We start from the raw sequence: 25,273 nt of genomic DNA, 5'->3' as shown, positions 1-25,273 counted from the left end.
ACTTTAGAGGTTGATGGGTCATCTTTATGTTGTCCATTTTCTCCTTTATCTTTTACTTGTTTCAGTCATTGGACTGCGACTATGCTGGAGTACCACCTTGAACTGTTTTTAGTTAAACGAATCAACTCCAGTACTTTTGTTGAGCTTGCTACTTATTCAGGTTGAACTCTTTTGTTGAATTGTGAAGTTGTGGGGACATAAACAAACCAACACAGGTGGTCATGCAGTAATGGGGGACAAATACTAAAACACATATACATATGTGTGTGTGTGTGTGTGTGTATCCAAAATTAGGGAATGGAGTAGATAAAATCCAGGCTACATATGTTTCATATGTAGCAGAACCTTGGACATAGTAATTACCCAAACGAAAGGTAATCCACTAATCTCTTGCATGTTGACATGGGATCCCTTGATGACAATGTAAACTTCATTTGATTAAGGTGTCTTTGGCCAGATGAGTAGCTAGCGGATTACCCGTCATTTGGATAAGTACTACTTCCGAAGTTTTGCTTGCTATGGAACATATGTAGCCTGGATTTTATCTATTACATTCTTTAATTTTGGATTTTTATTTGCGTACACAGCAACTCCAGCTGCTAACCGTGAGCTATAGAATAACTTCTCACAGCTTATCGAATTTTGATATGGGAAAAATTTACAACCTTTTACATCAATAAACCACTATTATTCCTGAAAGTTGTTTTTTATACTTTCTACAGACTGCTTGAAGCTTACTAACTTTCTACACCTTGATCCTTGGATCTTACCTTTATATGTATATATATATATATATATATATATATATATATATATATATATATATATATATGACAGACTTCTTTCAGTTTCCATCTAACGAATCCACTTGCTAGGCTTTGGTTGTTCTGGGGCTATAGTAGAAGACACTTGCTCAAGATGTTACATAGTGGGACTGAACCTGAAACCACATGGTCGGGAGGCAGAAAGAGACTATGTCCATTGCCTTCACAAGCTCACTGAGACTAGTGAGATAAACTTGGTTAACATTCCTCTTGAACAGTTGTAAGTTGATGGCTGCAGAAGAAAATGTATATTCATTTGTTTTCATGTCTGTTTTTTCATGCTGGTTTGAGCTAGATGAATATATTATTGAGGCATTATTTTACAACTGGATGCCCTTCTTGTCACTAATTTTTACCTGTTTTTCAAGCAAGGGATCTCTTGTTTCACACACCTTTGACATGTGAAGTGAGTGGATGATTTATTGACAGGAAAGGTACCACCACCATCTGAAGCTAGTGACTTTTGTAGAGAGCAATCATATACACATGCACAAACATACTCACTCACTCACTCACTCAATAGGCTTTTTTCTGTTTCCATCTGCCATCACTTACAAGGCTTTAGTCACTCTGGGACTATTATAGAAGATTCTTGCCCAAGGCACTGTGCTGTGAGACAGAACATGAAACCATGTGGTTAGGAAGCAAACTTCTTAACTACTCAGCCATGCCTGCAGGTATTCTGGAGGGACAATATTCTGGGAAGTAATGATTGGGTGTGGTGGTTACTACAAGGTTTGAGGTGGATGGCTTGATGCAGCCACCTTGGGGTGACAACTGGAGGGGGAAATAAGTGAAATGAAGGTACTTGGCTGGAGGTGGCATGAGACCAACCAGCTTGGAGTGAACAGAAACTGCTGTAGTAGGAAAACCAGAGAGAGAAGATATGTTTGTTAATCAGAGTTTGGAGTTTGTTGATAAATGCATTTAATGCAATATTTCAGTGTCTAAGAGACTTAGTTCTGAATAGTTCAGCTAACCAGCCAAGTTTGTTGTTATTTAGCCCTTGGTCAAATCTTACTAAGCAGACCTATGATTAAAGGCATTTTAACCATGATTATTCCTCTTATTTTGTGTATCAGGAGCCATAATGTCTTCTTATATTCACCTTGTACTTTGACCTCTACATCTTTCTCTCTCCAGATAGGGAAGCCTTGCGCTTGTCTTTCTATCATACTGTCATATCCCTCATTACTATACCCCACTCATTTGAGGGATATTGTCTTGTGGGTTCTGGTGACCTCACAAAAAAAGCATCCAGTACTCTCAGTAAAGTTGTTGGCATTAGGAAGAGTAGAAACCATACCAAAGCAGACATTCATGTTGAACCATTCAGCCTATGATGATGCTGATGATGATATGGTCTAATGTATCCTTTAAGACATTAGAGCATAGCTTCCCAAAATGGGGGATTTCAACTTACAGGAGGGCGATAGGCAAATTTCTAGAAAATGGTGGGCGTTTTGAGATTTTGGTGGGTGATATGAACATTTTGTGGGTGACAATAAATCTTTAGAAATCAAGTCTGCATTTACTGATATCTAGGCATGCCTAGAATAAGGATGCACTTTTATCGATTTAACTGCTCGCATGAGATGTTCCCTTTGTATTAAAAATGCAGACTTTTTTATCAATCGAATATTTTTGTCGCAGATGGATGTGCAAATAGCAGCCAAATAGGCCTAGGCCTTAAATCACACTCTACAACAAGTTTTTTTTTTTTGGCATAGTCATATGAAATCCCACGTGTAGAATTCAAATTTGCAGAAATTTCCTGAAAATCCAAAAAATAAAAAAGTTATAAGGAATTATATGTCGTGCATAATTCCGTGGTTTCATATCAAAACTCAAGTGCAATTTTCAGGATGTCAAAATGTGCAGTCACGCACAAAATGACAGCTTTGAAATTGTGTTTCTTGACTAGGGGAAAATGATCAAATTTTAAACCTCTATAACTTTTTAAAACATTTTTCTGGAAAAAGTTGAATAACTCCAGCAATTTAGCTTGGAAAGGTACATCAATGTGCCAAATTTTAAAATTTTCAATAAACTTTAATTTTTGAAATGCTGGCAGCCAAATGAACTAGATCCGCATTTGCTCCAGTAAAGACATATCATCTGACTCTGCTCTACTGGGAATACCATACTGCCTTTCTGACACCATCTGTCGAAATTTGTTTTCACATTTTCACTTTACTGATGCCTACAGTCAAGAAAATTTGTTAACAGTACAGTAGTGATTATTTATCGTTTAGATTTATTCCCTCTCCTCAGAACTGTCAGTTATGAATGTGTCTTCTTTGCATCAAACATTGACCAGTGAAGCAATGAAACCTTCACACTTGAAGTATTACTTTAATGCAAAGCATTCTGAGAAGAAGGACAAGCTGTTATCATACTTTTTGCAACTGAGCTCCTCTTTCAAAAACCAAACACAAACATTCAACACTCTACTCCAGGAAACTAGTAAACAGGAGAATGATGGGTTGATTGCATCGTACAACATTGCATTGCTTGTTGCTAAGTCTGGGAAGTTTCACATAATTGGAGAAACATTATTTCGCCCGGTTATGCATTTAAAACACAATTTCTCGACGCATTGATGAAATGGCCAACGATGTCAAACATCAGCTCATTAATATTCTCCAGCGTTCTGAAATTTCTGTACAAGTGGATGAGTCAACTGTTGTGGACAATCAATGTTTGATGATTGTATATGTTCAGTACTTCAGCGAAGACCTTCAACCTTCTGAGGAAATGCTGTTCACAGAAATTGCCACTTGGTTCAAGAGGTGCAACTATTTTTCACCCTCTCAAGTCTTTCCTTTTTGAACATAATATCCCACTCAGTAATATTCTTGCATGTGCGTCTGATGGAGCCCCATCGACGATAAGAAGATACAGAGGTTTTTTATTTCTCCTAAACTGTGAAATTTCCTACCAGATACTGTTTGTTGCTTGGCACATTGGCAGCATTTAGTGGCAAAAAATATGAACAGTAGGTTGAATGATGTGCTACAGTTAGTTATCAAAACTGTGAACAAATTGAAGTCCATTCCCTTGTCTGATTGAATTTTCCGTCAACTCTGTCTAAGAAATGATGAGGACCATACTAAACTCTTATACTCTACCAAAGTGTAGTGGCTGTCAAAAGGAAACTGTGTTTTATGCTTTGTTGAACTGTTTCATATAATCACATCTTTCTTTGAAGTTACTCCACTATCTGCTTCATTGATGGTTGCAAGGTGCCATATCTTTTTTCTTTGTGATATATTCACAAAATTAAATGATTTGTATAAGTTATTGCAAGGAAACAGAAAAACTCCCGTTGATTGTAAATCATTTATCACTACTTTCATTTCGAAATTGGTGTTGTATAAGACTAACATTTCAAAACGTCAATTCCATCAATTTCTACAACTTGATTCTTTGAAATATGAATTAGTTGAGAATTTAACTATATATTGCAACTGTTTGCAATCATTGCATGATAACATGGTGGAGCGATTTCAAAATGTTATTGCGCTGAATATTCCAAATTGATATAGCAATCCATTTGAGGTCGATGCAGTCGATTGCAAGGATGATGTTCAGGAGGAATTGATAGAATTACAAAATGACAATGATGCCACAATGTGATATCGCCGTAATGGCAAAGAAGATTTGTGGTACCATCAGAGTATACTGAATTCCTACCCCAGTCTGTGGAAACATCTGAAATTACTTTTGCTTACCTTCCCTACCTTATACTTGTTTGAATCTAGTTTTAACCATGTTGGAACTTTACTTTGTCATAAAAGAATTGGACTGGATGTGACACAATGAGGAGACTTGCGGCTAAAGTTGACAAGTTTGAAACCAAATGTATTAGCACTGGCTGCATCGCACCAGACACAGTCCTCATTAAAAGTTTTATTTTTTTTCTTTATAATACAATCATTAATTATTTTTGCATTGGTAATTCTGATCAATGGTTCATTTGGGGAAAATGAAAATCAGTGTAAAAGAATGTGTAAGTTTTCAGAAGTTAATCTGTCTGAAAGATATATAGTTAATGTTAGAATTTTATTGATACTAATGGCAAAACTAAACCCACCATAAGGGACTTGTATACAACTGCATATTTAGTACAAAAGGCACTAACAGGGCAATGAATCTACGATATAGTATGTGTGTGTCAAATGATACGGTGGGGGAGCTAGGGATTTTGTGTGTGTGTGTGGGGTGTCAGGGTTTTTTTTACACTGGTGAGCGATGGAGCATTTTTTGGCCGACAGGTGGGTGATATTACAATTTGGCATGAAAAGTTTGGGAAACACTGCATTAGAGTGTATGTTGGAGATTTAACTGCTCTCTCTGGTAGGCTGAGTAACCAGGTGTAGTCTTCCTTGTTAGTTTTTATCTTAGTGGTTTTGTTTGATCTGTTGGATTGTGTCCCCAGCAAAGATGCTTAACTTACAATGGTTGATCTTAGATGGAAATACTCTTGGAGTAGAGGTGCAGTTTTCAACTGTAAAATTCAGGGACTCTATATAAATAACTCAATTTTGCCTTTTATTCCTCTGGAGTGGACATATAAAAGTGTACCAGTAAAATACTAGTGTGCATTAAATTTACTCTGTGGCTACTCTATGCATTTTAATTAAATTTATGCCAGTGTGAAAGATCAATCAAAGTGGTTTAGCCCAGGTCAGTCCTGATCCAGCAGAACTATAATCAATGGGATTCCAGCCATAACTACACTATTCTGTTTTCAGATATAGTGTATCTAGGACTATGTCATTTAATGTCATTTCTTTTTTATGCAATTCTTATTTATTATGGCTAAATATTTATCATTTTTTATTCTTAATTATTAAAAAAAAATTTATTTTGCTATATTTCCTCTTAGTCTTGGAATGTAAATGGGACAGATGAAAAATATTCTTTGGAACTTTCAAGAAATCAAAAATATAGTCAAGAAAGAACCCCAAACCATTTTGAACACACTCCTACTTCAATTAAAAGTGTTCCACAAAACTCTGCTCCTACAGAATGCTCTCTGAATAGCAAGGAGCTAGTTCCTAAGAACAAGGAAAATCTTACTGTACCTCCTATGAAAGACCCTTGGATCACGCCAAAAAAAGATGAACCCATTTCCATGAAGAGGAATTCAAGTAAAGAGCTCTCTGCTTCTTCAAAGACACCAAGACACAAAGAAAACAAGGAGAATATCTTCGAAACTCCCAAGAAAGTGGACAATACTTTTGCTGTCCCACTCTCTGCTGCACCAACTCCACGTTCACGAAAATGCAAATCAGTAAAGCCAACACGTCGCAGTCGGTCACCTTTGATGGGTCGACAACTACAACAGTTGGTAGAAGGGAAAGGTCTGTGCTTACTTGATATTTGTTGTTTACTTATTATATTGATGTTTTTCTTTGTTGTTGTTATTATTTACCCTCACTTCAGTCCTAATTGAGCAGTCATGTGATCAAAGACTTTCCAGCCTTGACCATCCTTTTTATTTTTTTTCATTTTTCAGGATTACATTATCCTCTGTGGACATATCCTACTGTTTTTCTAAAATCATATGGTGTAATTTGAGGAAGATTTGGCTGCTACTTAAAACAGATTGAAATAGCCTTGTTGGCTTACTTAGTTGTTGTTTATCCCTAAGCCAGCTCAGGTTGAACATACCTACAAGCAAAAGTGTTCAAGTCCTGACCACTTTTTTTTTGATTTCTGGGTAGTATGATCCAGAACCACAGTATCCAATGTGTTCTTTTTAAGTCAGTACAGCTTCATCTGAGCAAGAATTGGCTGCTTTTTCTAGGCTCCTTCAAGTCTCTTTACTTTGCAGATTTCTTCTGAGGAAGGCCACAGTATCAAGTGTGTTTAAAACTTATTTCTGGTGTTATTGTTGAGTCTTATTACTCTATTTCATCTCATCCGTTCTAAATGAAAGAATTATTTTTTTTTTAAAGATTTCCCAGAAGTATAAGTATTTTATGTAATACTTGTTTCTATGTTACCATCAAATTAGACTATTACAAGTTTTAGTTTTTTTAGTTCCTCTGTATGTCTGGTATTGCTATTGCTGGCTTGCACATGGATTCTTGACAAACTTTATTACAGACAAAATGTAATGATGTTCTGATGAAAACCCATGTTAATTACTGTATCTATCTGTATAACAAAAAGATAAAATACTTTAAATTTTCCAAGCTATATGATAATAATAATAATAATAATAATAATAATAATAATAAGTTAGTATAAATAAATATATTATAAAATAAAACAAGTACTACAACAATTTTCTCATCTATGAAGTCCAGTCACTTCAAGTTTCATTCATTTCAACCCTTTTTTTCTGGAATCTAGCTGCACTGCAAATATCTTTTGCTACTAACCTAAAGTACATCATAGTTTTTTTTCAACTCATACATTATTGTAGGTGGCAGGTAAATATAATCTGTTTCTTGGGTTAACTGCACCACTTGGTCCTTGGTTGTCTTTAGCAGAGTACATTCTGTACCAATTTGGACCGGGTCATTATCTTAGGGTAATCTTGTGTCTTGGTCTTCATTTCTTCCTTTCCTATATCAGCTGTGTTTTACTAGTTTATCTACAGTTATCTTCTGCAAAAATTGAATCTGTGCCTATTGAAAACAATTTCTGTAATTGTATGTGTATCCCAGGTTTTAGAATAGGTGCATTATATTCCTGTGTGTTGTCAGAAGCGAGTTAATATGTTGGCACCATTATCCAGCCATAAAACACTGCCTCCAACCCATGCCATCGTAGAAAAGGAAACATAAAAACATGATTTTGTTGTTGCTTAGCCTCATGTCAGCTCTGAATGGTCATGTCTATGATCAAACATGTTCATGCCATGCTACCCATCAAGACATGAACCTAGGATGATAATATACTAGATACATATGTTTGTTTTCATTTTTAAGACAAAGTGTAACTTGAAGGAGATTTAGCTGCTATTTCTAGGAGGTTAAGTGACAGCTCAGTGGCTCCTTCATTGGCTTAAATATACAAAATGTTCCTACTTGTATTTGCATCAATGTGTATTATCATTATCGTCATCAAAGTTTTGATGTTTAATTTTTTTTTATTGACATGGCCTGGATGTGTTTGTCATAGCATATCTATAATCAGTTTTTCAGCGAAACCCAGGCTCCTGAGTTCTGGCTGTGTTATTTCTTCCTTGGTCTCTCTCTCTCTCTCTCTCTTTCATGGGTATCTTTCGCTACTAGCTTTTCACTTAGTGCTCATCATTCATTTGTATCATATCTGTACATGTGCTTACACACTCTGGTTTATGCCTTTAATGCCTAGTTAGTTCAAATGTTTTCTGTTTTCTATGCAGATTAACGTTTCACATTCATTGTTCATTTCTCATTAATACCTGACATCATTCTTCTTAAATATATTTTGTGCAATTTGTATTTTGATTAACATTGGCAATAACTATTTGTCTTCTAACATATAACCACTGTACCTTCATTACATTAACTACCCATTCTAATTAGATCAGACGTTATTAACTTTGTTTAATAAGCCTGTATGTATGTGTTTAATTTAGGGGAAAATTTTTATTACAATAAAATGTATTTTATATATATATATATATACTCTTTATTTCTTTCAGTCATATGACTGCAACCATGCTGGAGCACCACCTTTAGTTGAACAAATTGACTCCAGGACATATTCTTTGTAAGCCTAGTACTTATTCTATCAGTCTCTTTTATCGAACTGCTAAGTTACAGAGATGCAAACACACCAACATCAGTTGTCAAGCGATGATAGTGGGGGACAAACACAGACATACAAAAATATACACACATATATATGTGTGTGTATATGTATATATATATATATATATATATATATATATATATATATATATTTATATACACGACTGGCTTCTTTCAGTTTCTGTCTACCAAATCCACTCACAAGGCTTTGGTTTGTTCAAGGCTGTAGTAGAAGATACTTACCCAAGGTGCCACGCAGTGGGACTGAACCTGGAACCATGTGGTTTGTAAGCAAGCTACTTATCACATGTGTTTGTATATGTTTAATTTTGGGGAAAATTTATTATTTCAATAAAGTGTATTTCACACACACACATATATATATATATATATATATATATATATATATATATATATATATATATATATATATATATATGTATTTTTGATACATATACATGTATGTATGTATGTATGTATGTATTAAAGAAAGCAAACTATAAAAAAAAAAAATTATAAAAGCAAAAGGCTATGTGTAAAAGAATCTGGCACCCGTCTGGTTTGGCATAGTTTTTGTGGCTGGATGCCCTTCCTAATACCACCACTTCACAGTGTGGACTGGATGCTTTTACGTGGCACCAACATGGTGCCATATATATATATATATATATATATATATATACGTGGCTGTGTGGTAAGAAGCTTGCTTCCCGACCACATGGTTCTGGGTTTAGTCTCACTGTGTGGCACCTTAGGCAAGTGTCTTCTGCTATAGCCTCAGGTTGACCAAAGCTTTGTGAGTGGATTTGGTTGCCAGAAACTGGAAGAAGCCTGTCGTATATGTATATATATGTTTGTGTGTCTGTGTTTGTCCCCCCCACTATTGCTTGACAACCGATGTTGGTGTGTTTATGTCCCTGTAACTTAGCAAATCAGCAAAAGAGACCTATAGAATAAGTACTAGGCTTACAAAGAATAAATCCTGGGGTTGATTTGTTCAACTAAAGGCAGTGCACCAGTATGGCCACAGTAAAATGACTGAAACAAGTAAAAGAATAAAAGAATATATACACATACATACCCACATACATATCATATACACAAGCATACAGATACATGCATTACATACATACACATATATATATGTGGTTGGCATTAGGAAGGGCATCCAGCTGTAGAAACTCTGCCAAATTAGATTGGAGCCTGGTGTAGCCATCCGGGTTGCACCAGTCCTCAGTCAAATCGTCCAACCCATGCTAGCATGGAAAGCGGACGTTAAACGATGATGATGATGATGATGATGATGATGATGATGATGATGATGATGATATATATATATATATATATATACACACACACACACACACACACACACACCCATGTATATAGATATACATACATTTGCATATATATACACACAACTTGGTGCAAGTTGACTGGGAACCTGGGGCCCGTCAAAATTGTTCCCAATTGGGCTCTGCACATCCTAATGCCAGCCCTGCATATCTAAGTTGCAGGATGTTGTTGTAGATGGTAAAAGGCATCAATTAGGATGTTTGGTTATGTTAGCCACAAAACAGTGCAATGGTCTTGGTCAACAGTGAATATGACATTCCACTATAAGGTGTGTGTGTGTACATTCAAGTAAGCCTGTATATGTATAAACGTGTGTACATGTGAACCTGGATATGTGTACTACAGTTTCAATAAATGTATGGACTTATGATCTAGCTAATATGTTCTTTTAAGTGAAAGCAAGTTGTAAGTGATGAATTTAGTCGCTACTGTGTGTAGAATTAACTGGTTTGTTGACAACAGTATGTGTAGTAAATCTGTACTTCAAGAAGCATTATATACAGGAGTCCTGTTTGTTGATGACTGGGCCATGTTCTTTGTACATCATTGTCTGAAGAATGAGCCAGGTTCTGTATGCAGTAACACATGTCAAAAGAACTGGTAGGTTGCAAAATCTGTCTAACTATTGCTGATAAGCTTTCTTGCTGAAAGAGCTGTGATGGTTGTGCCACTGTTTGGCTGTGTGAGTGCTGTCAGCCATTAGATATACCTGTTGATATAACAACATACTGAACACTGTTTAGTTAAGAGTTAATTATGTTGGGTATTGTATATATATTTGTATGTGTGAATTCATATGACTAGCAAACCTCAAAATATAGTTCATCCTTTTTCATGAGAGATTCACTGCAGGGTTTTAACACACAAACAATATAATATTCGTTCCTACATATTGACTGGTATGAAGTAGACTCCAGACTGTAGAAATAGATTGCTTCAACAATTCATATGTAAATATCCAAATTTGCATAATCTACTTTACCTTTGCTGTCATGAAGAAACGTATAGAATTTTTAAAAAAAGCATAAAAGACCTAGTATTTTCTCGCTAACTATTTTAATATCAGCCTTCCTAAGACTGACTTCTTCATGAAAGACAATATAATATATCAGTTATTAAATACTTGAAATATATTACAATAAAAGTTAGTTATTTAATGAAACTTTTCATAATTCTTATTTATTCTAAAAATTAAAACCTACATATAGAAATATAGACATGAAAGCCTTAAGTAGTAAACAATCGTGAAAATTGTTTGCAGCTATTCCTTCATGTCTCTGCATTACATTTTTGGGAAAGCTAGACTCTGAGCTGCTACAATTATCCTCAATAACTCACTTCACAAAAACTTGACATAGTTTATATCCTAAGTATGAAAACATGCAAAGTTAACTATCTGAGATAACTGGAGAATAGTGGTGGTGGTGGTGGTTGTTCTTGTTTAGTTCCATTTCAGACCTATGATTAAAAAACATTTCAGTTGTGACTGTACTGTATATATGTTTTGCTAGGACTTTGATTTGAGTGTCCTTTGTTTATGCTGTATTGTATAACTTGAAGACTGCATAAAAACTTTCTTCAGTGACTTGGGAAAATTGTAGTTTTTATCATTAAAGGGCCCTTTGGCCATCACTATATTGAAAATATTATACAAATACTGGCAGAGGAATACTAACCTCTCAGGAATCATTAGCAAGAGATTAAAGGCTGCTGAATTCACACTTCTGCTGTTTTAATATGTAAAGTCATACAAATAAATTTCTTTGGTTTAGGAATAACAGCTTTACAGCATTTATTTCCCTGAGTTAGGAAAACACTGCCAAGTTTTGAAAATATTCAAATTTGTGTGTTTTGATAATGTATGCCAGTAATACTGAGTCTTTCCGCAGTCATATTGGCTTGCAAGTGGTGGTGGTCATTTTGTGACTGATTGAAAAATTTGCCACAAATGTTAGGTCTGACATCATCATCATTTTATGTCTGTTTTCCATGTCAGCATGGGTTGGACAGTTTGACTGGAGCTAGTAAAGCCAGGGGCATCACCAGGCTCCATTGTCTGTTCTAGCTTGGTTTCTCTGACTGGGAGCCCTTCCTAACACCAACCACTCAACAATGTACTGGGTGCTTTTATGTGGTACCAGCACTGATATCAATTCTGCTATGGCAGATGAGTTTTCTTGAGTACAGCAATGCACCAGATAGTCATCTCCTTTGTAAGGCTCAGTTCCTTAAGATTGTTCCTGGGACTACTTCTTCTACAAATATCTGTTAACCCTGGAAATTGCTACAAATACTAGTTTGACAATTTCTGATGATCTTTCCTGCCAGTATCATATATCAAAAAACTACTTCCATCCCAAAAAGTAACTTTTCTCTTGATCAGAGCCAAGAAATACATCAGCCTTCATCAGCTACTATCTACAGGCTCAAGTAAGATTTGCATTAAAATACTATTCTCACATCTGAGACAGCAGTGCTACTAACATACACATCCAAAACAAGGTCATTATCAATAAACACAAGTTTTGTAAAAGTAAATCTATAACCATACTACACCTTCTGTTATGTTTGCTAACATTTTAATGTTTTTATTTTCCAAACAGACTCTACCACTCCTTCAGCTAAATCTGGAACCCAGGTTTTGTCTCCTTCACGCTCTGTTGATTCTCAGCTTAATAATTTGAACTTGATATCACCAGCATCAGAATTTCACAAGTAAGTATTAATCATCACCTATACAATTACCATTATCATTGTTTTAACATCTAATTTCCCATGCTTGCATGAGTCAGATAAGACTATATTGAGACAGTTTTCTATGGCTTGATTCTTTTTCTGATGTTAAATCTCATCTCTTCCCAAGCAAGGTGATAAACCCCCAAGTCTCTCAAACAATGAACAACTTGAATATGCTTTTGCAGTGGACTGTGAGTAAATGCCACCTTCTGTGCACACACGCACTTGCACACACACACATACACAAAAGCCTTTTTTAGTTTCCATTTACTGTTTACATCCACAAGGTAATGATAATCTGGTTAACCCACAGCTACAATAAAAGACACCAGCTGACAGTCCTTAAAGTTGAGTTGAGTCAAACTCCTAACCACATGCTTCTGAAGCCAGCTTTTTAACTGCACGGCTGTGCCTGTATAAGCATATTGACTTTATTTATTAAAAAAACAAAAAAAAAAAAAAACAAAACAAAAAAACTTAGTTGTTGTCATTTAGCTCTAAATCATTCTTGATTATGATCAATGATGTTCCAGACATGGCCATGCAGTTTTTCTGGACTAAATTATCCACGTTTCCCTTTATAATTTCAAGTGGGGTTTGTTTGCTACTTCTAGCATGTTCAGCACCCCCTTAAGGAGCTATTTCACTCATTAAGATGTTGGTTGCTGAAAGATTCTCAGAAACTTGCTGACTTCACACTACATTTCTCTCTCTCTCTTTCTCTCTCTCTCTCTCTTTCTCTCTCTCTCTCTCTCTTTCTCTCTATCTCTCTCTTTCTCTCTCTCTCTCTCTCTCTCTGGTGGGTTGGGGTGATAAAGTTCCAGTACAAGGTGTTGGATTGGCAGAATTAATAAAGCATTAGACATGGTCCCTTGTGGCATGTATTCTGGATCTTTACATTCTGAGTTCAAATTCTACCTAAGTACTGATGGTTAAAGCTAATCACATGATGATAGGAGTACTCCATTCATCTCATAACAGACAAACAGGACTACGACCAACAACAGCATGATGAGATTTCAATATATAAATATATATGTATAATTTGTTCTTTCCCTCTTTGGGCTCTTGTATCACTATTCTATAGCAGTAAATCCTGAAACTCTGGTAACATTTATTTATAAAATGGTTTTCTATGTATTATAAATTCCTTATGCACAAACTTCATTCAGTTGTGCCTTGCTTCACATGTAACAGTAGCATTGATTGTGGTATTTGCTAATCAGCCACAAACTTGTATCTTTAAAAGACAAATCTACAGTGTCGAAAAGACGCTTCCAACATTGCTCCAAGCATCAGATATCCAAGCTAAACATCAACTGTATCAATCTCACTGGTCTGTGACAGTCATAGACACTGCTCTTACTGTCTTATCAAACCTTTAAAAACATTAGATGGGTCCACTGCAGGGTCATTTGACCTGTTAGAAATAGGAGCTAAATTTCTCTCAAACCATATTTCGTTCATTGATATAGAAGTACATATTGGATAACATAGGTAGAGATTTCAGTTGTTTTGTTTTCAGGTTTTCAGAATAGATGTACCATATTGCTCTGTAGTGTAAGGGGTTATTAAAAGTGATGGTATCAAGAAGGGCATCCAGTTGCAGAGTAATCATGATGGTTAGGGTGTCTATGCTTTTGATCAGGACTGACACCGGGCTAATGTTGATAATAATTTCATAGTCAATAGAAACCAATGATTTATGACTAAATAGCTTAGCTTTAACCCTTTTCTAGTCCTGTATATCACATGTGATCCATAAGACATATTTCTCTGGCATCCATGCATTATAATATACGTTCCCAATTTTTTTCAACTATCAGCATAACTTGGGACTAAGGAAAAGAAAGCTTTATATTAATTAGAACATATGAAACAAGAGCTAATTAAAAGTCTGCAAGCAAGCATGAACATCTAGGACAAACTTATGAAAATATTTTGGACAAACAAAATTATTAGGTAAAAATCATTTCCAGAATAAGAAAGAGAATGTTTGGAGTAACTGCAAGACCTTTTAAGCATGTGAAAATGTGGATCAACTCTGTAAACTAATATTCTTTGTGATATTATTCTGCCTGCAATATCCAGGAAGTAAATCATTAAAAGTGTTGGCAGCATTTCTCACTTTGGTATTATCATTACATGCAATCACCTAAAGCTTGAGACACAGTGATTTGGAGATTATTCTTGTGATGTTAAGGGTTATGTACATAGAAGTGTCAAGTGTGCAGAGTTAAAAAAAAAAATCTTTATCTTCTTTCAGTATTTCTATATCAACAGTTTGTTTAGCTCTTTATATCTAGTACCATGTGGTGGGTAGAAACATTGTCAAACTACTAGTGTTGTAAGGCTTATTATTTGTTATTGTACTTTCAGTGGTTTTTTTTTTTTCCTTTTTGTTTATTAGAGCAACATCTTTGGACACAGATCTACATCATAGTGGATTTGATCGCAATTCTGAGAGGAAGTCCTTCAGAAAGAATGGTATGTTCGGCAGTTTGGAAAAAGTCTTCAAGATGTTCAGTCCCAGGGGCAAATATATTGGAGCAGGGCCTCGTAAAGTAAAGGTTAGTGTTTGCATACTGTAAATTTAATTGTACTTGGTAAAATTGTGTTGCTTATGCAGATGCTTCTGCTTTCTGAGCTTCCAGTTTACAAGTTTACTTCTTTACAAAAATTTTCTGGGGCAAAAATAAGGAAGCATTGAAGCCAGAGTGAGAATTTGTTGTAAAAAATTCATGGAGCTATTATTTTTATTGGCAATAAAAAGATTTTCTTTTCAAGTAAAGGGCAGATTTTATGATGTATGTATCTGAAGCTTTATGCTGCATGGTACCAAAACCTGAGCATTAAATACAGAGATTGTATAAAAGCTGGAAAGAAATGAAGCATATATGCTTCAGTGGATGTGTAATGCTAGTGTACTTGAATGACAGAGCACAAATGAGTTGAAGAATGATATGTAGTGTGCAAGAAAAGTCTGAGCTATTGTGGTCATGTGGTGTGTGTGTGTGTGGAGGATAACAGTTGAATAAAGAAGTGCAAAGTGATCCCTGTGGAAGGAACTTTGGAATAGGAAGACCAAGCAAGACATAGTAAGAAATGATAAAGACCTTATGTCAGGGGTGCTGAAACTCATAAAAATGATGACAAAGGATCACAAGTCATAAGATACTGTGTTGGAAAATATTTGTCCAGCCCACACAATCATGAGAAAATGGATGTGAAATGATGATGGGGATAATACCAACCTGTCTGAGAAAGCTAGTGATTCTTTGATATAAAACTCTGTTAATGTATGTTCATATGCAAATTTGCCTGCCATTGTAATTTTATATAAGTACATTTTGTTATGTTTCTAACATGAAACTTGATCATTAGAAAGTTATTTGACTAAATTCCTCTGCAGGAACCCGCTCTGCCCAATTCTCACTCATATTAATCTCCTGATCCCCTAGCATAAAGCTGACCCCACACCTTGCTCATCGCTTGCAGTCCTGCGAACTACATGACAACCTCAATAGTGCCAGTGGCACCAAAAGAGCACCCAGTCCATGCTATAAAGTGATTAGCATTAGAAAGGGCATCCAACTGTAAAACCATGCCAAAGCAGACATTGGAACTCAATGTAGACCTTGGACACATTGGATCCTGTCAAACTGTCCAACCTGTGACAGTCTGGAACATGAACATTAAATGATGGTGATGAAAATGATGAAGCAGTATTTTTCAATAGAGGACATGGTCACAAAAATGGGTTGTCTTTAAACGGACAGAAAGCTAACATTTTTCTTTAATTCTTAATCATTATTTTATTTATTCTTGTCTCTTTATCTCTCTTTTCAGACGATTCACAATGTGTTCAGAACAGAGCAGTATAGTCCTGAATTAGTGTTGTCTAAATTAAAGGATGCAATACATAAGAAATATATAGGCCTCAATCAGTCAGAGTAAGTATGTTGTCATCATTGTCTTACATAAACACACGCACAGTACCATGTTTGATAATATTAAAACTATCAAAAAATTATAGAGCTCCATATAGGTGTAATGTATTGATATTCATAAAGCAATATAAGTGGACCACTGGAGGTCGAGGGGGAGGGCTACCCAGGTTTTTGCAGTCTTGCATGCCTTCTCTCTCTTCTTGAATGAGTCTCTCTTTAACACACACAGAGGACAAGCTTTTTCTAGTTTCTGTCTACCAAATCTACAAACAAGTCTATGGTTGGCCTGGGACTATGGTAGAAGACACTTATCCAAGGTGTCATGCTGTGGGGCTGAACCTGAAACTTTATAGTTGTGGAATGGACTTCGTGTGTGTGTCTGTGTGTGTGTGTGTAAAGCGTGCTGGTGCTTTGCGCAATTCTTCTAACGACTCTGCCTTTTTTTTAATCTCATGGATTGCTCATCACAAGATACTCTAAGTAGTGATAGTGTTAATCATCATCTTTGGATGAATGAATAAACCCTACAATACACATTAAAATATTTTTTCTTCATTATTTATCTAAACAAATATATATGTATTGCTTTTTCTAGGTATGTACTTCGATGTTATGTATCTGATGATAAAGGGAAAGTGAAACTTGCTTTCAATTTGGAGGTTTGTGCTATGCCAAAATTGCCTTTTGTTGGCATTAGGTGCAAAAGAGTAAAAGGTGACACATGGCAGTATAAGAAGTTTTGTGAAGATATAATTAAATCATCAGACATATAGGTGAGTTACTTGAACAAATGTTATTCAGCATTAAATTGCAGTTTACTGATAAGAGCTGATTTGGTGTATTGTGATTATCCTGAATTTTATTTTATTTGCTGTCTTTAGTTTTATTATAGTAGTAGAAATTATTTTCATTACTATTATTATGATTATTAAATAAGGCAGCAAGCTGGCAGAATCGTTAGCATGATGAGAAAAATGCTTAACGATGTTTCTTCCAACTTAATATTCTGAGTTCCATTACCACCGAGGTTGACTTTGCCTTTCATCCTTTCGGGCTCAATAATATAAGTACCAGTTGAGTTCTGGGGTTGATGTAATCAACTTGCCCCTCCCTGAAAATTGCTGGCCCTGTGCCAAAATTGAAACCATTATTATTATTATTAAAGTTTTTACATCCTATTTTAGTTAACAGGGATGTTGTTTGAGATCTGGTGACAGCAACTCTTTTTAAATATCCTTTCTTAGGATTCTTGTGGAAGGCAGATTTGCACTTTTCTGCAAGTCAGCAATGTGAGTCTCAGTTCCATTATCTTTCAGCTTCTTTGGTAGCAGTTTTGGGTGTTGTACTGAGTGCACCTTAATCTTCCACTGCATTTTTGGCTTTATGTCTTCACTACAATTAATTATTATTAGGGGTTGGTGGTGGACTGGCTGTATTGTTAGAACAGTGGCTAAAATGCTTTGCAGTATTTGTCTAGGTCTTTATCTTCTGAGTTAAACTCCTGCTAATTTCAACTCTGCCTTTCATCCTGGTAAAAGTACCAGTCAAATACTGGAATCAGTTTAATTGACCTATCTTTACTTCCCTCTCTATAAAATTCTGACCTTGTATTTATGTTAGAAATTATTATTTTTTAGAAGGCTAAGGCAGCGATCTGGCAGAACCCTTAGCATACCGGGCATTAGCAACATTTTGTCTGTCCTTACGTTCTGAGTTCAAATTCCGCCAAGGTTGACTTTGCCTTTCATCCTTTCAGGGTCAGTGAAATAAGTACCAGTTGAAAGCTGGGGGTCGATATAATTGACAAGACTCCTACCCAAAATTTCAGGCCTTGTACCTTTAGTAGAAAGGATTATTTACAAGGCTGGTAGATTTACAGAACTTTAAAAATATTAGACATAATGCTTAGCAGTATTTAGTTGGTATTTGCTCTCTGAGTTCAAATCCCACTAAACTCAGCTTTGCCTTTCATCCTTCCATTCATCGTTTTCGCCAACCACTCCTGGAAGGATTGTTGGGGTAGCATTTTCAGGCACCTCCCCCATAAGGTCATATCTGAAAAACAACTGTCATTAACCCTTTAGCATTCACATAATTCTGTCAAAATTAATGCTTTTTATATTCACATTATTTTGAATTAATCATGCATTATCTTGTAGCTATGAGATTTTGATGAGGTAACAATTTTTAGAATGATATTGTAGGGTTGGGATGAAGGGCTAGATTTGGACAATGTGAATGTAAAACAGGTAGAATATTATGGCCGGTTTAAATGCTAAAGCGTTTCTGGCTGGATTCCCTTGTGTGGCCAACTGAGTTTTTGGATATTATCCAGCCATTTCATTCTTGGTCTATCTTTAAATCTTTGACTGGTTGGATTGGCTTGAAGAATCCATCTTGTGATTTTTTCCTGTGATATTCTAACCACCTGTAGTACTGGAGCTGTGATTTCTCAATGCAGAGGAGTAGTGGCTCAACCTGACAAAACTCCTTGATTTCCACCTACACTTCCTGTTGAGTAATATTACTCCAGAGATCCTTCAGAGGAATCCCATTCTGGACAATTGTATTTGTGATTGTACTCTTTTGATCATTACCTGACATTAATAGATGAGAATAGGCATGTAAACCAAATTGAAGATAACAAGTTTTGGATTTTTTACCAACTTCTCATCTTTTGAGATCTTTTCAGGGTCAATATAATAAAGTACCAGTCAGATACCAGGGTGAAATTAATGCAATAACCTTTCCTCATAAATCTGTGACTTTCTGCCTATGTTAGAAATTATTTTTATAGGCATAGCAGAATAGACTGAGTGAGACAAAATATTTTTTATGATATTTGGCTAACTTTTCAACATTCTGGAATTAATGAAGTACCACTGTTTGAATGAAGTCCTATGATGGAAATTTTTACAGTATTATTAACATCATTTTTTGAAGTCTATCTTCCATGCTGCCATAGATTGGTTAGCTTAACAAGATCTGATGGATCCAAAGATTGCATTGTGCTCCACTGTCTGCTTTAACATGGGTTTCTGTTGCAAGATGCCCTTCCTAATGCTAACCACTTTACAGATATTATATTTTATAGTATGGGAGTCTTTTTTGCATAGCACTAGCGAGGTCACTATGCAGTTCACAAGACTAAGATCCCCTTCAACTAAGTGAGGTTATAGTAGAAAAGGAGGTAGCATTATGCTAAGTGACAAAGTGTTGAAGTATGAAAGAAGAGACCAGAACAAGTTTTTGCTGTAGAGCTGCTACATTGGCTACTCTCTTTATTGAGAAGTTGATGGGAGTAATTGGTGTGGAGTTGAAAAGAGAAATAAAATAGTGATGACATTTCAAAGTAGATCTGCAAGATGTATGAAGGTGAATGCTATTTGTTATATATATATATATCATCATCATCATCATCATCGTTTAACGTCCGCTTTCCATGCTAGCATGGGTTGGACGATTTGACTGAGGACTGGTGCAACCGGATGGCTACACCAGGCTCCAATCTAATTTGGCAGAGTTTCTACAGCTGGATGCCCTTCCTAACGCCAACCACTCAGAGAGTGTAGTGGGTGCTTTTACGTGTCACCCGCACGAAAATGGCCACGCTCGAAATGGTGTCTTTTATGTGCCACCCGCACAAGAGCCAGTCCAGGGGCACTGGCAACGATCTCGCTCGAAAACCCTACAAGGCCAGTCAGGCGGTACTGGCAACGGTCACGCTCAGGATGGTACATCTTATGTGCCACCCGCACAAGAGCCAGTCCAGGGCCCCTGGCAACGATCTCACTTGGCTTGCCGGGTCTTCTCATGCACAGCACGTTTCCAAAGGTCTCGGTCAGTAGTCATCGCCTCGGTGAGGCCCAATGTTCGAAGGTCTTGCCTCACCACCTCAGCCCAGGTCTTCCTGGGCCTACCTCTTCCACGGGTTCCCTCAACTGTTAGGGAGTGGCACTTTTTCACGCAATCGTCTCTCTTGCACACCACTACTGATGCTTCTTATGTTCAGCTTTTCTCTCAAGATACTTACACTCTGACGGGTATGCACATTTACATTACACATCCATGCACAGAAAGCTGAGTTATACCTGTTATTTATTTAGCTCCTAGTCAATTCTGATACAGCAAATCTCTGATCTAAAGCACCCTGTCTATGACCACCATGTGTTAGATCTATCTAGGAATACCTTATTCAATGTGGCTCCTACCTCTGCTTTTCAAGGTTGTAGAGTGTGATCTGTAGGAAATTTGGCTGCCATTTCTAGCATGTCAAGTGGCCATATAGAAGCTCAACTTTGGTGGTTGTGTAACAACGCTGCTTAGGTCTGCAATCCAATGTACATGTAATTTCAGTTTGTATTGGAATATTGAAAAAGACTTTGTAAATGTGAGGTGTCAACAGTTTCAGTCACTTGTTTCTTTGCTTTTCCTTCTCTATCTGTCTGTCTCTTCTTTTTTACTCTTTTCTCTCCCTCTTTCTGTCTCTCTGTCTCTTCAATGTTTCTCTTTCCTTCTTTGCATTCTCTTTCTCTCTCACTTCTTCGCATGCTTGCTTGTATTTTCTTTTGTGCTCTGCCTTTGTCCTCTTCTCACTCATTCTTTCTCTTTTACTCTTTTTGTTTCTCCTGTGTTCTCTCTGTTGTGCTTTTTCTCTTATGCTTTGTCTCTATTTCTCTCTCTCTCATGCATTCACTACTACCTCTCTTTCTCTCTTATTCTCACACACAACCAATATACCACTTATCTACAATTATTTTCATTTCAACCCCAGCAGCTTTTACCTCACTGCTGCTTTCTATACTAAGCTGCAAACATTTCAAATGCTTCAAACTGGTGGACAAGTGATTCACCACACCAACCTCTACCTTGTGGTTTCTGTATTCCTTCTCTCTTCACTAAATTCCCCATCTATATGGGAAATCTACCAGGACCTCACAAAACTTCAGTTACCACCCCCGCTTTCTCCTTAGATTAAAATCACAAGCCAGCCTTGTTCATTGGATCCTTACTGTATTTACTGTTTGTTCATTGCTGATTTGCAGTCTATTCATCTGATTAGGCTTTGGTAAGTTTTGAAGTGATTCTTAATTAGTTATTGATCAGCTGAACTGCACTCAGTGAATATATACTTTATTATTTATTTACTTTTTTTTATGACCAACAAAATATTAAAATAAAAGAGAACAAGGAAGTCTGTGGGTAGGAGTTCAAGTTGCTAGAAATAGCACCCAAATCTCTCATGCAACACCAAAATGTCTTTAAAAGAGTGAAAGATGCATCAGTTGGTGCAGTTCTAGATATGTTGAGTGGAGGAGGAAGGCTAAAGAATTGTCATTTAGTGGATCGTGTTTGATTGTAGGTCAGCACCATCAGGTCTGACCTCGGGGCAAACAACAATGAGGGACTCTGTGTATGGTTACTCAACTTGCAAGATATAACAGCCAAATCTCCTTCATATTACAGCTTATTTTAAAAAATAGAGAAGGCACTTAAGTTGATGTGGCCTTTGATAATACCATATGCCCCCCCCCCAAAAAAAAAGATGGAATGTTCATGGCTGGAATGTTTTTAATCATAGAACAAGGCTAAACCCCACCTAAACAACTACAATAAATTTAGAAAGGGAGCCTCTATGTGGCTAGCTGGCCTGCTAGAAATAGAAGCATCTCACTTGTATCAGATTCAACTTAAAAAATGGTTGGATGCATTGGCTAAAGTAATTCTTAATACACATTGCTTGCCTGAAACAAAAGCATGGCTGGAGTGGAAGTGTTGGCATAGCTGACCTGGGGGTTAAGCAGCAACTACTAAAGAAAGAATGCTCGGAAAATACCTTAGGTTTCTAATTTATAATGTTGATTGTTTTTTGTCTGTAATCCATTTTTTGTTTACAAAATAATGAGTTTTCACAATATTTTACAAAGTATCTCTTTCTTCCTGTCTCTCTCTCTCTGTGTCTGTCTTCATCTCTCTTACTTTCCATCTTTTTCTTATCTCTCTCTCCCTGTCTCTCATCTCTTTTTATTCTTATCTCACCTCTCTTCCATCTTATGTCTTTTTTCCCATCTCTCTCTCTCTCTCCCTACTTTATCTTTTTTTCCACCTCTCCTCACTTCCTCTTTCTCTCTCTGCCCATCTTTCTTTAACCTTGCCTTTCTTTTCTCCTCCATCTCTCTCCACCCTCTTCTCATTCTTTCTCTCACTCTTCCCTCATCTCTCTCCTTCAACTTTCTCTTTCCTTTCACTCTTCCTTTCCCTTGTTCTCCTTGTTCTGCTATGTCCTATATGCATTTTGATTTTATTTCAATGTACCTCTTCAAATGGGAGGAGTGTTATATTGCTGTAGCAACACAGGAAGCAAATAACTACAAGATGAATGGTGTCTGGTTTGAGGGAGATTTGAGTGCTATATTCTTGCAGGTTGAATGATCACATGGTGAAATTTTTAATCTCATGTAAAGAAAAAAATGTCTTACTCCTTCAGTCCAAAATTCATTTTAATATAATTGCTAATCACTGACTTTTGTTTTCTTTTGCAGTGTTGGAAGGAATTTTGAAACTGGTACCTGTTTCCTGTTGAATTCTCTATTGGTCCCCAAGGCACCAATTTCATCTGTGCCATTTATTCCTTGCTGTTTGTGTGTGCCCCTAACACTCAGTATCTATAACAGTAGTGCTAATGTTGACTACTGTTTCTTCAATAGTCTATTGTATTGGAACTATTTACTGCTGCTTCCTCAGTTGTTAAACTTCAGCATATATTATTCACTGGTAATTCTTATTACTGCATGTGTTTATCAGCTTCATAGACACTTTATTGTGATGATGACATTCATTGTCTGTCTCAGACACTCATTCTTTTAATACCTCCACCATTGAACCTTTTCATTGGAGCTGTTTCCATTTTAACCAATTCTCAATACCTGATTGTTATACTGGAGCTAGTTGATATTGCTGCCACTAATGTTATTCAACCAAGACATAGCAAACTGTTGCTGCTCTCTGTGATTAGCCTCCTGGTATTTTTAGCATTTGGAGCCAATCTTAAAATTTGTCCCTACTATCATTCTCAGAGTGAATGTGTTCCATAATATTCCATTCTAGAGTCCATCTGATGTTTTTCCTTTCCGGTTTGTTTCTCCATTTCAACACCCATTCAATTTGATCATACAAGTGATGTATGAAATATATATTGTAAACTGCCAGTAGCCCCAAAGATCTTGTAGGTTCCAGCATTTTATATTTTATTGTGTATTTGGGTAGCAGCACACCTAATTTTACATTGCCACAGTTCACCTAACCTGTGACTTAACTGGCAACTTTACCAGGGAGGATATTTTCATTTTTCATCTACCTAACACTGGAAACTGGAAATTAAGCACAGTGATTTCTTAAAAAACATGTTGGAGAGTCTTTGAAGAAATTTACATTATCATAGAAGATATAATTGATAAGCTTCTTATAACTGAAAATAGGTATTAAATTATTTGCTTTAAAAATATTTTAAAGAAATTATCACAGTTGCAGTTGACTTTGGTACAAAGAGGGTATAATGTTGTATTAAATAACAATAATGTGTAAAGTCATGTATGACCTGTGTTCTAATCCCATCCATGTCAACTTCAACTTTTATTTCATTTGGATAACTTGTTTTTATGTTTTTCATCTATTTTATTATTTTTTTTTTGCATTTTTACAAGTTGAAGTTGCACCAGAACTGAGATAGATAACAGCAGTGAAGTGTATGTATGTGATATTCTATAGGGCTCACACATACATGCACGTATGTACACTTACTGTCATGGCCAACTTCATGTTCATTCCTCAGACTTCAATGAAAAATAAAATTCAAAATATCTAAAGCAAAATGGAAAGCAACATTTGACATGTCTTGCTTTAGGTTTAGGGTATTATTTTGCTTTTGATGATCATCATAATAAAAATAATAGGTGTAGGGACAGTATTTGACACCTTGAGTATTATTTTCACACTGACATTATCTTGATGATGATAATAATAATAATAGTAGTAATGATAGTAGTAGTAGTAGTAGTAATAATGGAGGTGTTAGTAGTAACAGTGATAGTGATGGTATATGGTGGCAAACTGTTTTTATATATACTTCTATATGAGCAGGCTTTCATATTTGCATGTGTGCAAATAGTTTGCTTTTTAATCGGCATTTTCATTAAGACAGCTGTGTTTGTATCTAAAGTTGTTGGTAGCATGTGTTTAATAATGAATGCATGTGCGTGACTTGTATGACATAACTGGTTGAATATGAAATATATGTGTGTATACATGCACACATATATATGTAGCTCTGTGTGTGTTTGCACACGCATTTAGTAAAAAAAAAAAATTGTTGTACAAGTTTATACTTATATAAACTTGTATTTTTATCTATCTGGCTCTCTATTTATCCACGTGTCTGTTTGTCTGTCCACCTGTTTGTACCTGTCATCCCTCTCTGCACACACACACACACACACATATATATATATATATATATATATATATATATATATATATATATATATATATTACTGTCATTATCATCACTCATGACTCCTCTATTAATAGATTCATTCATGTTGTAGTTGTGAGTTGAACTAGTTCTTATCAGTTATCCAGTGTAAAGAAGAGC

At 36.0% G+C, this 25,273-nt stretch overlaps 1 protein-coding gene across 1 annotated transcript in view; it reads left to right on the top strand.

Moving 5' to 3' along the window:
- The window catches only part of LOC106868720 (maternal embryonic leucine zipper kinase), a 92,294-nt gene extending 67,246 nt beyond the window's left edge, over positions 1-25,048 (top strand). Inside the window, exons 12-17 of the mRNA XM_089353993.1 lie at positions 5,716-6,193; positions 12,541-12,652; positions 15,084-15,243; positions 16,523-16,626; positions 17,219-17,396; positions 23,166-25,048. Of these exons, the coding sequence (XP_089210119.1) occupies positions 5,716-6,193; positions 12,541-12,652; positions 15,084-15,243; positions 16,523-16,626; positions 17,219-17,396 (1,032 nt within the window). The 3' untranslated portion in view covers positions 23,166-25,048. The remainder of the gene's footprint in view (positions 1-5,715; positions 6,194-12,540; positions 12,653-15,083; positions 15,244-16,522; positions 16,627-17,218; positions 17,397-23,165) is intronic.
- The last annotated feature ends 225 nt before the right edge of the window (positions 25,049-25,273 follow it).

The sequence above is a fragment of the Octopus bimaculoides genome, chromosome 6 (genome assembly GCF_046866305.1).
Source record: "Octopus bimaculoides isolate indiv1 chromosome 6, ASM4686630v1, whole genome shotgun sequence".
In the NCBI taxonomy this organism is placed as follows: Eukaryota; Metazoa; Mollusca; class Cephalopoda; order Octopoda; family Octopodidae; genus Octopus; species Octopus bimaculoides.
This window is presented reverse-complemented; position numbering and strand designations above follow the sequence as displayed.